Raw genomic sequence first — 13,710 nt, 5'->3', positions numbered from 1 at the left:
CGGAAAACCCGCACTGGCGGAGCAAGCCAATCAACAACTACCGATTTTGCAGTCGTCGTAAGAAAGACGGATATTAGAAGCCAGAAACGTGTGATACATCCGTTGTATTTTGAGGGGATCGCGTCATTACAAATTGATCTTAACATTGACGCTCCAGCTTTGTACGCACTGAGACCCGCACTGGATTTCGCTGTCACGAACGCTCTCATCAATCATGACTTCTCAATCAGGCTCCGATGGGGCCTTTCGCCAGTACCTCCCCGACCTAAACCAGCCGCGCTTCCAGAATATGAAGAAGCAGGATTCTTATGAATACGCTGATACTTTTAAGAAAGAGGGCCAACCGCCTTGGCTTCACGGATTATACCTGCACTGGCGCAATTTGTTCCAAGAGCCTTACAAGGGCATCACAAATGACGGTATGCGATTCCCTCAGCTGATATGGGCTTGACATGAAAATCGACTAACGTAGCGTAGGTGTTGTTAGGGACGGCCTATTCCAGCTTCAAGATGATGGTATACCCATTGACACTATCGTCGAGGCCGCAGATAACCTCTGCGCCAACCTCAGCCAGGATCAGAAGCTCAAGACCTGCTATCACATCGACAGCCCGGAATGGCGCTCATGGTCAAACCCCGAGTTTCTCCTCAGCGACAAAGGCATCCGACTCGATGAAGTCTCAAACGAGCTGAGGTCAAAAGCGCTTAAAGTTCTGGAACTCACGCTCTCGCCAGAAGGTTACGAAAAAGCCCTTGGTGCCATGCGTGTGAATCATTTCCTAGGTGAACTGGTTGAGACACCCGCCATCATGAACGAATTCTCTTACAATTTTGTTCTTTTCGGTGAACCGTCAACAACTCGGCCTTGGGGTTACTCATTCTACGGACATCATCTGTGTCTGAACATCTTTCTGTACAAGACTCAGATTGTAGTGTCGCCATGGTTCACTGGTGCGGAGCCTAATCTCATTGACGATGGACCTTACAAGGGCACGCGAATCTTAGACCGAGAGGAAAGCCTCGGGTTGCGTCTGATGCAGAGTCTTTCACCAGAGCAGCAAAAAGCATCACAAGTATATAAACTTATGAAAGACCCTGCCATGCCCCATGGACGATGGAATCATGATGATCAAAGACATCTCTGCGGTGCTTACCGCGACAACAGGATCGTTCCATACGAAGGAATTCTCGTGTCCGATATGTCAACCGAGCAGCAGGACTACATTGTCAGCATCGCAAATGAATTCTTTCTTTATTTACCCGACAAGGCGAGAAAGCTGCGCCTGGAACTGCTAAAGAAGTGGTTCCACGAGACGTACTGGTGCTGGATCGGAGGATACGGCCATGATGATCCGTTTTACTATCGGATCCAGAGTCCGGTTGTGATTTTTGAGTTTGATCATCATTCAGGTGTTTTTCTGAATAATAAGGAACCTGCCAAGTTCCATATTCATACGCTCATGAGGACGCCTAATGGAGGGGATTACGGTATGGCGTTGAGGCCGTTGATACCCGGAATCAAGCAGGAATATCTTTGGGAGGGGTAGTGAATGGAAGCAGTGAACATAATGATGGCAAAGCTGTCAGCTTATTACGAGAGTAGTAATTTTAGACGTGGCGTTGATCTGTGCTAGCTGAAACTGGAGAGTGCAACATGACTTTATAAGGAAAGTCTAGGATTCGCAACATGGAACTGCCGCCATTACTGTCATACTGTCATAAAATCATGCATGATACAATACAACGCGACTGTTCAGACAAGTGATATTTGTTGACCTGAAGCGGGGTCTATGCAATTGTGGCTAGCTGACGCTTGTTATCATGCAGTGAGATTCCGCAGCGTCCGAGCGGAACCACGACCATGGTTGTGTTTTAGGAATGGGGCTAGACTTTTGCAAGCTGAAGGAGAAATTGGTTGGCAAATTCATACGGGCGGGCACATGGGCTATTGAACTATTGTCCCCGTGTCCGGATATTGGAAGGCCTCACTTTTGTTGAAACCAGCAGTTCAAGTCTCCGATTCGTTAATAAGATAGGCTTCAATGCTCGATCTTCACCGAGATTCCGCCATTCTTGCAAATGGACAGCTGAAATACTTTGAGAGGGAAGGATCAACATCGCTCAGCTGGGCTATGAAGATGCATCTATATCATCTAAACAGCTGGGAAATAGTATAAAGACCGTCGGTTGCGCCTTTGCTGTGTACTAACAAACACTTCTCATCACACCGACAACAGCCTACTCAAATCAACCCAGAAGCGAAATCATCAACATGTCCATGGTAAGCGCTCACGATCTCGAAGGCAAAACCGTAGCTTTTGTCAACTTCGCAACCGGCACCGCCATCGATCTCAAAGATGGTATGACCCTCTTCACACTCTACTCCCACCTCTAAACCCAGACTTAGGCTTTACCAGCCCTCCCGACGGCACTCCCTGCATCGGATGGCAAGCCCACCTTAACGAGAACCAGCAGTGGAAGTGCGTCAAGTACCAGCACGGTCCTGATGATCAGCCTCAGTTCAGACTCCAGAACATTAGAGCCTCTGGACGTAAGTGCCTTACTAACCCACGTGATGGTTACGATACTGAACCTTGAATAGGAGCCATGGACCTCTACAATGGAGGAACATCTGATGGCACTGAGATTGTCGGCTGGCAGTACAGTGGCTTTGGTGGGCATCAGCTTTGGTGCATTCGTCCTGTTGGATACTTTCCTGCTCATGGAACTATTGTCAAGTAAGTCAGTCAAACAGGGGAGTCTCAAAGTACTGACTAAAAGCGTAGGATTGAGAACATCCCGGCTGGAACCTTTGTTACTCTCCAAAGCGGCAGCGCTCAGTACGGGTAAGAAGTTCTTTGTTTGGAAAAGTTGGAAAACATTACTGACGATAATGCCTTTCAAGTACTCGTATTGTAGGGTCGCACGGATACCTCAACGATCTCCGCACTGACCAGCTTTGGATTCTGAAGTTGATCTAAGGACGAGCATCTCATGAAGTGACCGCAGCTACACGAAGAAAGCGTCCAGGGGCAAAAGCGATGGAGAGTAGTTATACTGATCAGGGACGCTTGAACTGGTCAGAAATTATGAAGTCAATGAAACACACACCATCAGACCCTTTTAGACCTGAGAATACGACGTCCATAGAGTATAGCTTGTTGGGCTCACCACCTGAAGGTGTCAACTTCTAACTCAAATACCGCCCCGCCCGTCTTTCCAAGGCTCACCACAGCTGCACGAGTATCATCGCAAAGGCCAGCTGGACCGCAAACAATAACACCGATTCTCTTCCATCCTGCCCCAACCTCCTGGTGTAGAAGCGCTTTAACATCCAAACGTTCAGCAACCAACACGACCTTATCTGCCACCTCGCTTAGTGCTGGCTCGAGATCTTGCAAAAGTGGCCTGGACGACTCCTTCAGACTCCACGCCAGCTTCACGTTCATATGTGCTCGGGTCCAGGAGAGGAGACCAGTTATACCAATTCCACCACCAATGAGGAGTACTCTGTCGCACTTGAGCACATCACGACCAAGGTTACCGCGATAAGGCCCCTCAAGCAGCACAGGAAGGCTTGGGCGTTTTCGTAATAGACGCGTTGTGCCACTGTGCTTTTTTATGTAGAGGGAAATGCTATCAGTGCCTTTAAAGCTCTGTGCTATGGCAACTTGAGGGATCTTTTGGCTCATCTCGACGTCACCCGAATGCGACAATTCTGCTGCAAACGCCTCCTGTAGTAAGGCAGTATTGGTGATTGAGAAAGGATGATTCTGCCACGGGCGAAAGGGCTGCAGTGTAGGGAAGTAGATGTAGGCATGGTGACCTGGGGTGGATAGCCATCTGACACCAGAGATATCTAGGCGGACGATTTCATCAGACAGCTCGACGACACTGGCTCGGCGGACGCTGTTCTTCGCAACGCGTAGCACGCGAAAGAGCCGATCAAAGAACCATACGGCGCATACCATGTATATCCACAATTCGTAAACTCCAGAGAATGGCTTCCAGAAGTAGATATGGTACCAACAGCCAACGATAACAAAAACGGCGAGGACAATATGTAGGATGAGGAATACTTCATATGAAGCACGGCGGAACCAAAGAACGCTCTGGACCAGAAGGACTACTAGACATAGTGTTCCAACAATACCCCAGATCCAATAAGGGTTGTGTACGTCCGTGTAGTACGTCCCGAGGCTGATGTAAGCGGCGAGGAGGGTGATGGAGTGAACGATCGCATGAAGGACGCAAAGGCGAGCTACCCAGCGGTGAAGGACCAGAAAGGTCGAGAACGGCCAATCGGTGATCCATAAAAGGATATTGTTGCGCGAAGAGAACAGCACGGTGAGTGGTAGCAGGGCAAACGAGATATGGCCTGTTCGATAGCCGACGTATGCTAGTAGCTCGGCTGACTTGGTGAAGCCCCAGGGATGGGGGTATGCGAAGTTCTTGTACGAGACAGCGCCGAGGATGATATTGAGGATGACAAACATGGCGATCCAAAGCCCTTGACCGATCGTTGGCGCGTTACCAAGAAGGTACGGAAGATGGCGTACGTTGTAGCCTCGAAAGGTTGATGGGTAGATGAGATATGGTCTGATCTCATCTATGGCTCGGTTCATGAAGGGAAGGTAGCCAAGAGCCGAGAAGAAGACTGGTGTTGCTACACCAATTGAGATCAAAATGATCCTAAGGGTTTATGTCATAAGTCGACGCCATAGACTGGGCATACAATGATCAGACTTACACGTAGGTGGATTGAACAGCCTCCTCCCAGTCAAAGAAGACATTGAAGTCATACTGATACTGATAATCAGCATCTGCGATGAGCGCCGTGTAGTTCAGCGTATCGCCCGCGATATACGTCCTCTTCGGAGGCGCTGTCACATTCGCAAGCACAGCACCATAGGTCCATTTAGCAGACACAGACTTTTCCCCAGTAGCTTGGCCAGCCCAGTATGATTCAAGTTTCGAGGGTGAGACATCTGCGCAGCGAGTGTTGAGGCAGTATGCAAGAGTGCGTAGAAAGTCGCTGTTGGTTGCGATGCAGGGCGCTAGTGGTGAGCCGCCATGTGGGTGTTCGCTTGTGCCCATGCTACCGTGGGCCATTGATGGACAGTCAAGAGGTGCGTTGCCGATTACGGCCCGACAGGCGTAGGCGCAGGGAGGATCATACCACGACTGGCCATAGCCCATGAGGCCTGTCTTGTAGGCATTGGCACTGCTCGCCAGCAATGACAGCAGAGCTACTAGAAGAATTCTCATCTTGGTAACTGTCAATAGGTCGAAGATGGCAGTGCAACTTGAACTTGCGAAAAATACGGGAAGCGAAAACTCTTGTAGGGGTGAGCTGGCGTTGCATGCCTATCACTGCGAGGCGACATGCCGCCAATAGATCGCTTACAGTTAGCAAAAGCAACAAAGCATTCAATATCACCAGAGAGTTGAAGAGTTTATGCGCAAATCAACTCATCTAGTCAAGCCATCTTCAATGCCAAGGCCCAATTTACTGATGCCCATGCTAAGAGGGTCGAAAGATGCGCAAACTTGCTCATGGCGTTAAACGAAGTAGCCTCGTAGCCACTGAACGAATCGCATCGCAGTGATTACATGCAATGCAACCTCAGAATCCTAATCGGCTCTTTTTCAAAGGTGAAATACAATTTAAGCACTATAGGCTTCAATCCATGAGCTCCGTCGCCACCAAGGATAGCCAGTCAAGTGATCTGTACGTAGGTTAAAGAGCCCCATAGAAGGGCATCAAATATCATTATCGCGTGCATGAGCCCCTAGAAAGTTGAAAATTGATAGTGGAATGTGTTTATAGTCAATTGAGCTTCATGGTGAAGTCTTGCTATACTGCACGTAGAAAGTAAAACTCTGCCAAGGATAACCTATCCCGCCTGTCCTATCAATCGCTCTTGTAATGCTCGAAATGACGAGCAGGAATCTTCTTCTCAAACATGATATCGAGCTCATGGAATGTCCTGCCCTTAGTACCTGGAACATCAAAGTAGACAGCCAGCATCATCAACAGTGTCATACCAAGGAAGACCCAACCGATATGACCGCCCATATTACCTTCATCCTTGTTGAACATGTACGGCAGCACAGTAACCCAAACAGTGCTGGTGATGGCCTGGAATCCGAAAGCGATACCTTGAGATTTGGCTCGCAGCCTGGAAGCAGACACTTCACCAGCCACAGCGAGACTGGAACCAATGGCTGGACCGTAAGCAAGAGAGAGGAATTGCATCACGATACCGATAGCCAACAGAGTCTTCTCGGACTGGGGACAGGCAGCTGCAACGCCCATGATCAGATAGATGAGAGCGCAGATGGTCATGCCGACGAACATCAATGGTCGATGTCGAAAGAGAGTCATCATGTAGATGTTGACCAATGAGGACAGGATAGAAACACCAAGACCGATCTGCATAATCTTGATGATCAAGCCACTACTCAAACCGGTCTGGCTGAGAAAGTACGGAGCGTTGGATGACAAGCTCGAACCAACAATCTGGGGCATGTACATGCAGATCAGAATAATCCTTGTACGGCGCCAATTGCTACCCTTGAAGCACTCTAGGAACGAAGCTTTCTCAGAAGATATCAGGCGCTCAGCTTCGACAGTCTCTTCCATGTGTCGGATACGAGCATCGAGATCTTCATCTTTGGAACAGAGTTTGGCGAGGTGCTTCAGAGCAAGATCGCGCTTGTTCTTCATGATGAGATAGTATGGAGACTCGGGAAGGAATGGGAGACCGAGGGCGAGGATTCCGGGGAAGACCCATGCAGCGGCGAATACGACTCGGAATGCGGATTCGTTCATGATCGTGACGCGAGCGTAGGTTGTGGAGATGGCGATGAGGAAACCGACGTTCTGGAGATACGTTAGCACAGTCACCCAAGCTGCCAGTCAACGGGGACATACCATCATAAGAATGTTGAGAGACAACGCAATACCACGCAAAGGCAGCGGCGTAACCTCAGAGACATAAGTCTGCGTGGTAGACTGGAACGCACCAACGGCAAAACCAGAGATGATCTTTGCCCCCATGAACTGAGCAGGTGTTTCAGCCAGATAAGCCAGAGTGATACCACAAGAAACGATGATTATGCCTGCGAGGAAGACGGCGCGTCGGCCGAGTTTGTCTTGGACGAAGCCGGCGGAGAGGGAACCGAAGAGCTGCATGATGTTGTAGGTGGCGTTCCAGAGGGATTGCCAGTATGCTGGGATGATGAGGTTGCCGTCGACGAGGCTGGCGAACTTCATCCTATACTCGTGTTAGTATGATCGATGGATGGTAATAGAGATTGAACTTACTGGAAAGCTGGGAGAGCGAGACAGACGGCCAGAGCAAGGTTCTCGTAGCCAACAAGAGTAGCTCCCACTGTTTCGCCAAGTCAGTACTCATCCACCGACATTCTCAACAGTTGCTATAAACTCACGGTTTGCATAAAGAGCCCAAAGAATGGCCTTTGGGTTCTTCTTCGCGCATTCCCAAGTCGTCATCTCATGATCCCTCACAGCAACAGCATCCTCAGCATGAGCAACCTCAGCCTTCTCAAGCCTCGCATCATTGTCAAAATCTTGCTGTGTCATCTTGACAGTAAGAGAAAAGAAAGAAGTGGTGATGTTGAATTGTCCACTGTAGAGTTTGTGGATGTTGAGATGAGAATACGAAAAACCGTGGACTGAAGCGCCCCTTTAATACGGCCAACTGGGGATGTAACCTGGTTGGAGATTTCGCATCTGAGATTGCCCTTAGTGAGGTCTGGGCTCTTCTCGTGCGGGGTCCCCGCGATCTGGAGACAGGTCGGGTTTTCCGGGGTGGACTAGGATGTCCCGATTATGGTCGGTCATCGGGGTAATTGTGAACACTCGCTGTATCACAAACCGAATGAAACACGCAGACTTTTCTTGTTTAAGCTTTTATTAAGCTTAAGGTGACCTCTATCAAGCAATTGTGCGCCCTGGATAAACTTGCAGCGATATCAGAATCCTTGTCCGGCGAGCCAACATGGAGAATTCACGGGAGACCCGAAATACACCAAAGTTCGTCACCCCAAAACGAATCTTGCGAACTTCGGAAAATGTGATAAACGGGAACGAAATATGGTCTTTTACCTTGAGCAATGGTGACTTCGACGACAAGGCTGAAGTCATCTTTGACTACGGTCGCTGTGAGGGCGGTTTCCCCGTCTTCACCATTGCGTCTACGTCAGCGCCCGAAGGACAGCAACAAGTCGCGTTCCAGGTCACCTACAGCGAGACTATACAGGGAATTGACAATGAGAATGGTACAGTTACTTTCCGCTACGTAGCTACTAGTGAGCCAATGCTAACTGTTACAGGCGATGGCCCATTCTTCTTATTCTCCAACGCGATGGACAGCTATCGAGTCTGCCAACACCACGCCACTGTCACCAATGATACTCAAACTGTGAAGCCTCGATTCACTCAAGCATCCCAGAGGTATCAAAAGATTACCTTGATCGACTCAAACACGAGCATCGTCTTCTCCAAGGTCGGCTTCCAAGCTGTGCGCCCTGATGCTCCAGTGAAAGCCAACTTCCACTGTTCTGACGAAACCATCAATCGCATCTGGAGAGATGGTGTTCGAACCGTTGACTTGTGCACCGTTTCTCCTGAAGAGACTGTTCCAGCCTGGGACGTTACTGATGAGGGCACTCGTGTTTACGGAAGCCATTGGGCTCCTTGTCGCCATGGCACGAGATGGTTGGATTACAAAGTCAGATTCAAGACCAAGATTGAAGATCATGGCGCGAGCTGGGCAGTCCGGATGATCACCAACGGCCTGATATTCTGCTTGGATACCAGGAGCAGAACGTTGACGGCTGTTGAGGGACTGTCCAACAAGTCATGCATCCTGCCCTCGTTCGAGAAAGGGTCATGGCAGCTGCCAGAGACTCTGGACCTATCGGGATGGTTGACCATCGAGACAGTCGCAGTCGAAGATCACGTTACAGTCACTATTGAAGGCCATGAGGTTGCTACTGTAAGAGACATCTATGTGAAGGCGATGCTTGGAAACAGCCTTGTTAATACCGGATCTGTGGCGTTTGGTGGACCACCTGCTTGGGTTGCGCTCTACCGCGATCTATCAGTCACGGATCTCGGTGGCCTAGATCTCTACGAGAACTCACTGTTGCATGATGAAGCTGAGCGGACATACGGCGACTTTCAGGTCGGAACCAACAAACTCGCATGTATCATCGACGGTGCGAAACGAGACAGAGCTTCTTTTGGCGGTGATGCCTTTGTCACCGGTCGGTCGATTGCATACTCCACTGCTGACTTCGAGGTATGGAAAGGAACGATCCAGCTTCTGCTCAGTCATCAGACCAAGGACGGGTATCTTGGCAACCTGTGTCCTATCCAGGCTCCAGAGCACGATGGTGCAGATGATCCGCCATACTATGGCCACTACTCTCTGACATATGCACTGCTACTGGTAGTCTCAATCAAGGACTACTGGCTGCACTCGGGCGATTGGTATCTCGTGAAGAAGTCATACGGCCAACTTCAACGACAGATGGAGTTTACCAAGGGGTTCTTGAACTCTGATGGGTTGGTGCAAGCACCGCCGTATCTCTCAAGTATGTTCTATTCCGGCATGTTGCTTTTTCATTTACTAACAGTGAACAGTGACGTGGTTCCCAATGGGCGGGCCTGTTTTCGGTGTTTCAACGGGTGTGAACCTTGCATATTTGGATGCCCTGAACGCCATGGCATCAATGTCTCCGGACAGCAAGACTGCGTCTGAGTATTCCCATCAAGCAGTGAATCTAAAGCAGGCGTTGATCCATATGCTCTGGAATAACGAGCAAGGCACCATGCGACCTGCTCTGTCTCTAGACCCTGATGGAGTCTTCCAAGACGTCAACGCCTACGCAGCCACCTTGGGTGTATCCACAGATCATCCAAATGTGGTAGAAGGCATTTTTCCAGCCAGTGAATCCTTACCATTCGCATTCCGCGGTCTTGATAAATGGGATAAATTTGCTTTGACTAGTCCCTACGCATCTGGGTTTGCACTAGAAGCCCTCTTGGCCAAGAATGAAGGCATCAAGGCAAGAGAGCTATTATCCCAGGTATGGGGCGTCATGGCAGACCAAGATAGTCCAAACTACTCTGGTGCTCACTGGGAAGCTATGAAGACTGACGGTTCACCTTTTAATCATGACGTATCGCTGGCTCATGGATGGTCTTCGTGGCCAGTCTTTCTGCTACCAAGATATCTTGCTGGTGTTTATCCTCTTGAGGCGGGCTGGAAGAGAATTGGCGTCGAGCCTGTTCTTGCAGGTTTGGAAGAGGTGAGATATTCACTTGAGACACCCCAAGGCCATCTCTCCGTTGTAGTGCATATCAATGAAGAGGGGGGCAAAGGCAGTGTCAAGATCGTGGTGCCTCAGGGTAGTACAGCCGTAGTCAGGCCCCCGAAGAGTTGGGTTTTGGAGAATGATGCTGTCATTCAAGGCTCTGGGACACAAGTATCGGTAAAGCTGTCAAAGTACGGTTTATAGTAGTGTTACAGCAAGGATGATAGATGTTTCTACCGTTTTTTCATATTGATCCCATTTGATTCGCCACAAACGTTTTAACGTCTTGACCAACTCAGTGTTCACTGTCTCCAGACCTCAGTGTACATCCAACTGTATCATTTCAATCACCATCGTTCACAAGCATACTCTTTCGAACCCATGAGTATCAGCTAATCCAACTGCCAGCAAGCGCACGAATTGCGCTGCAAAGGGAACAAGCTCACAAGATCCGGCTCCGCATGATTGAAAATAGTGCTGTGGATCATAACGACCGGAAAACCCGAGTATGGGGCGGACGCATGAGTGCCTCCCCCAACCCTTCTGTGGAACACGTCTAGACCTGGCTTCTCGGAGTGGCAAAAGCGCCACCAGAGACAAGCGCAGTCATATATACACACTCTTAGCACCACCACCGGACACGGTATACACAGTCAAGACAATTGCGTTTAGGAATTATGGATGTCCAAGCTACTCTCAAGACTCTATCTCTGCAAGAAAAAGTCAGGCTACTGTCTGGTACGCCAGATGACTTCGTCTCAATCGCAGGCATCCCTGAAAAGGGCATTGCACCACTCAAGGTGAGGTTCACAAACTTCATTCTACCCTGGTGAATACTAACACCCTCGCTAGACAGCTGATTCGATCAGTGGAATACGCCCCAGTGAATTCAACAGTACACTGACAACAGCATGCTTTCCCAACACAGCCTGCATAGCCTCAACATGGAACACAGAGCTCTTGGAGAAGATGGGCGCTGAGCTTACTCGCCAAGCCAAGATCAAGCATGCGCAGATGATCCTCGGGCCGACTATTAACATCCAGAGAGATCCTCGCGCTGGACGCAACTTTGAGTGCTTCAGTGAAGATCCGCTACTCTCGGGATTCATGGCTGCGGCTATTGTGAATGGTATCCAAAGTAAAGGCTATGGAGCCTGTGCGAAGCACTTTGTTTGCAATGACTCTGAGACTCAAAGAAGGTATTATAATGTTGATGAGTCTCCGAATGGAAGGGCGTTGAGGGAGATTTATCTCGCTGCTTGGTCGTTCCTCTTAAGAAAGTCGAACCCTGCTGGCGTCATGACAGCGTGAGTACCACTGATATCATTTATAATGCTAGTGCTAACATATTGTGAAGATACAACAAGGTCAATGGAGCTTTCTGCTGCGACAGTGAAACTCTTATCGAGGACATTCTTAGAAAGGAATGGGGCTACAAAGGCATCGTCATGTCAGATTGGTTCGGCACTCGCTCTACCGTAGCGGCCATGAAGGCTGGCGTTGATGTTGAGATGCCCGTTCCTGTCTTTAGGGGCGAGAGGCTCATCAAAGCTGTAACGTCTGGTGAGATCAGCGAAGAGGTTATTGACGCCAGCGTCTCACGGCTTCTCGACCTCCGTAACCGCACACAAGCGGCACAGAGCGAAGGACCGGAGAAATCGGAGATCATCCAGGAGACCAACGACATTGCACGCAAACTGGCTCAAGAAGGTATCGTTCTTCTCAAGAATGAGAACCAAACACTTCCGCTCCCAGCAGCTACTGGTTTGAGGATTGGCGTTGTTGGCGAGTACGCCAAGAAGGCTGTCTTCACTGGCGGTGGCAGTGCATCATGCAACCCCCAATATCGCCAAGTTCCACTCGATCTCTTGCGTGAAGCATTGTCGAATGAGCATACAGTGTCATATGCAAGCGGTGTTCGTATGCGCCGTATCATTCCGACTGTACCAACGGAGATAGTGATGACGGACAAGGGCAAGAAGGGCATCGAGGTGGCTTACCACAACTCTGGTCAAGATGAGCCAGTTCTCGTTGAGACTTTGGAAGACGCTGCTATCAATCTGATGGCCCAGGGAAAGCCGGGGCTCAAGACACCTGACTCTCATGTGAAGATGACTACCAACCTTGTCCCTGAGACTACCGGGACACATACTCTTGCAGTGCGGCACTCGGGCTCTTTCACGGTTGAGGTTGATGGCATATGTGTTCTCAAGGGCGGTGCACCAGACATTACAACCGAGCAATTCCTCTTCAATCTGATCAAGCTTGAGTCTCGAATAGAATTGCCGATGGAAGCAGGAAAGTCATACCACATCTCTGTCACCATGCAATCCAGAGAATCTGTTGTTGGCGAACCTACTCCATATGGCCTTACCCTTTCATTTGAGGAAGAATACTCCGAAGAGCAGGCCATATTTGATGCCATCGAAGTTGCGAAGACATCTGACATCACCATCATTTACGCCGGTCGTAGCGAACAGTACGAGTCTGAAGGGTTTGACCTGGACGAGATCACTCTTCCTGCCAACCAAGTTGCCATGATCAAGGCTGTCGCTGCTGCTTCGAAGAAAACAGCTGTTCTTCTGCACTGCGGTAACCCCATTGACATCAGTAGCTTCGTTGATGATGTTGATGCTGTTGTGAATATGCACTTCCCTGGTCAAGAAGGACCTCAGGCTATGGTTGACATCTTGACTGGAAAGGTGAATCCTAGTGGGAGGTTGACGGCGACGTGGTTCAAGACACTACAAGACTGGCCCAGTTTTGGAAACTTCCCTGCTCAGAAGGACGAGGGTGGAGGCTTTACCATCAAGTATGCTGAGGGCTTGGAGATCGGATATCGAGGCCGGGTGCCGGAGAACCAAGTGCAGTTTCCCTTTGGTCATGGATTGTCTTACACTTCATTCTCGTACGACGGTCTCAACGCCAGATTGGACGCCTCCTCAAATCATTCAATTCTCACAATCAGCGTAAGTGTAACGAATACTGGCAGCATCGCTGGCAAAGAAGTGGTGCAGGTCTACATCTGCCCTCCTCAGAATGGAGCTGATTGGAGGCCAACTCGGGAGCTGAAGGGATTCACCAAGGTTCAACTATCGCCCGGTGAGACCAGAGAAGTGTTTGTGCAGATTGAGGTCGATACTTTCAACAGCCATTGGAGTGAGGATTCGCATGCTTGGGCGGTGGACGAAGGCGAGTATGGCGTGGAGGTTGGAGACCAATGTGCCACTCTTATGATTTAGACCAGATAGAAGTTAATAAATGTCCGTTGATTAGACTAATCCTTCACTATTTCTTAATGAAATCTTTGTAAACCACTAATGATTCACCCCTGAAATTACTATAAGCAGTCGTGATGCT

At 49.5% G+C, this 13,710-nt stretch overlaps 6 protein-coding genes across 6 annotated transcripts; 4 read left to right on the top strand and 2 right to left on the bottom strand.

Annotated features, from left to right (window-relative positions):
* Positions 1–24: 24 nt before the first annotated feature.
* On the top strand, positions 25–1,547 carry FOIG_14980 (uncharacterized protein; the record flags this gene model as incomplete). Its single annotated transcript, XM_031216279.1, has 2 exons — positions 25–419; positions 478–1,547. Exons 1-2 carry the CDS (start codon positions 215–217, stop codon positions 1,545–1,547), a joined length of 1,275 nt encoding a protein of 424 aa, XP_031053961.1. The 5' UTR covers positions 25–214.
* A 725-nt stretch (positions 1,548–2,272) lies between these two features.
* FOIG_14979 (uncharacterized protein) lies at positions 2,273–2,850 on the top strand (the record flags this gene model as incomplete). Its single annotated transcript, XM_031216278.1, has 4 exons — positions 2,273–2,360; positions 2,408–2,551; positions 2,603–2,738; positions 2,787–2,850. The coding sequence occupies 4 exons, from the start codon at positions 2,273–2,275 to the stop codon at positions 2,848–2,850; spliced, it is 432 nt and encodes a 143-aa protein (XP_031053960.1).
* Positions 2,851–3,167: 317 nt separating this feature from the next.
* FOIG_14978 (uncharacterized protein) lies at positions 3,168–5,268 on the bottom strand (the record flags this gene model as incomplete). Its single annotated transcript, XM_031216277.1, has 2 exons — positions 3,168–4,692; positions 4,751–5,268. The coding sequence occupies 2 exons, from the start codon at positions 5,266–5,268 to the stop codon at positions 3,168–3,170; spliced, it is 2,043 nt and encodes a 680-aa protein (XP_031053959.1).
* Positions 5,269–5,807: 539 nt separating this feature from the next.
* FOIG_14977 (uncharacterized protein) lies at positions 5,808–7,684 on the bottom strand. The gene is made up of 4 exons (XM_031216276.1): positions 7,456–7,684; positions 7,331–7,397; positions 6,938–7,280; positions 5,808–6,886 (listed from the first exon to the last, which is right to left on the bottom strand). The coding sequence occupies exons 1-4, from the start codon at positions 7,607–7,609 to the stop codon at positions 5,915–5,917; spliced, it is 1,536 nt and encodes a 511-aa protein (XP_031053958.1). The 5' UTR covers positions 7,610–7,684; the 3' UTR covers positions 5,808–5,914.
* Positions 7,685–7,905: 221 nt separating this feature from the next.
* Positions 7,906–10,554, top strand: FOIG_14976 (uncharacterized protein; the record flags this gene model as incomplete). Its single annotated transcript, XM_031216275.1, has 3 exons — positions 7,906–8,307; positions 8,362–9,627; positions 9,677–10,554. Exons 1-3 carry the CDS (start codon positions 8,028–8,030, stop codon positions 10,552–10,554), a joined length of 2,424 nt encoding a protein of 807 aa, XP_031053957.1. The 5' UTR covers positions 7,906–8,027.
* A 473-nt stretch (positions 10,555–11,027) lies between these two features.
* On the top strand, positions 11,028–13,592 carry FOIG_14975 (uncharacterized protein; the record flags this gene model as incomplete). Its single annotated transcript, XM_031216274.1, has 3 exons — positions 11,028–11,150; positions 11,203–11,657; positions 11,708–13,592. 3 exons carry the CDS (start codon positions 11,028–11,030, stop codon positions 13,590–13,592), a joined length of 2,463 nt encoding a protein of 820 aa, XP_031053956.1.
* Positions 13,593–13,710: the final 118 nt, after the last annotated feature.

The sequence above is a fragment of the Fusarium odoratissimum genome (assembly GCF_000260195.1).
Source record: "Fusarium odoratissimum NRRL 54006 unplaced genomic scaffold supercont1.46, whole genome shotgun sequence".
Classification (NCBI taxonomy): domain Eukaryota; kingdom Fungi; phylum Ascomycota; class Sordariomycetes; order Hypocreales; family Nectriaceae; genus Fusarium; species Fusarium odoratissimum.
Note: the sequence above shows the minus strand (reverse complement) of the source record. Positions and strands in the feature narration are given on the sequence as shown.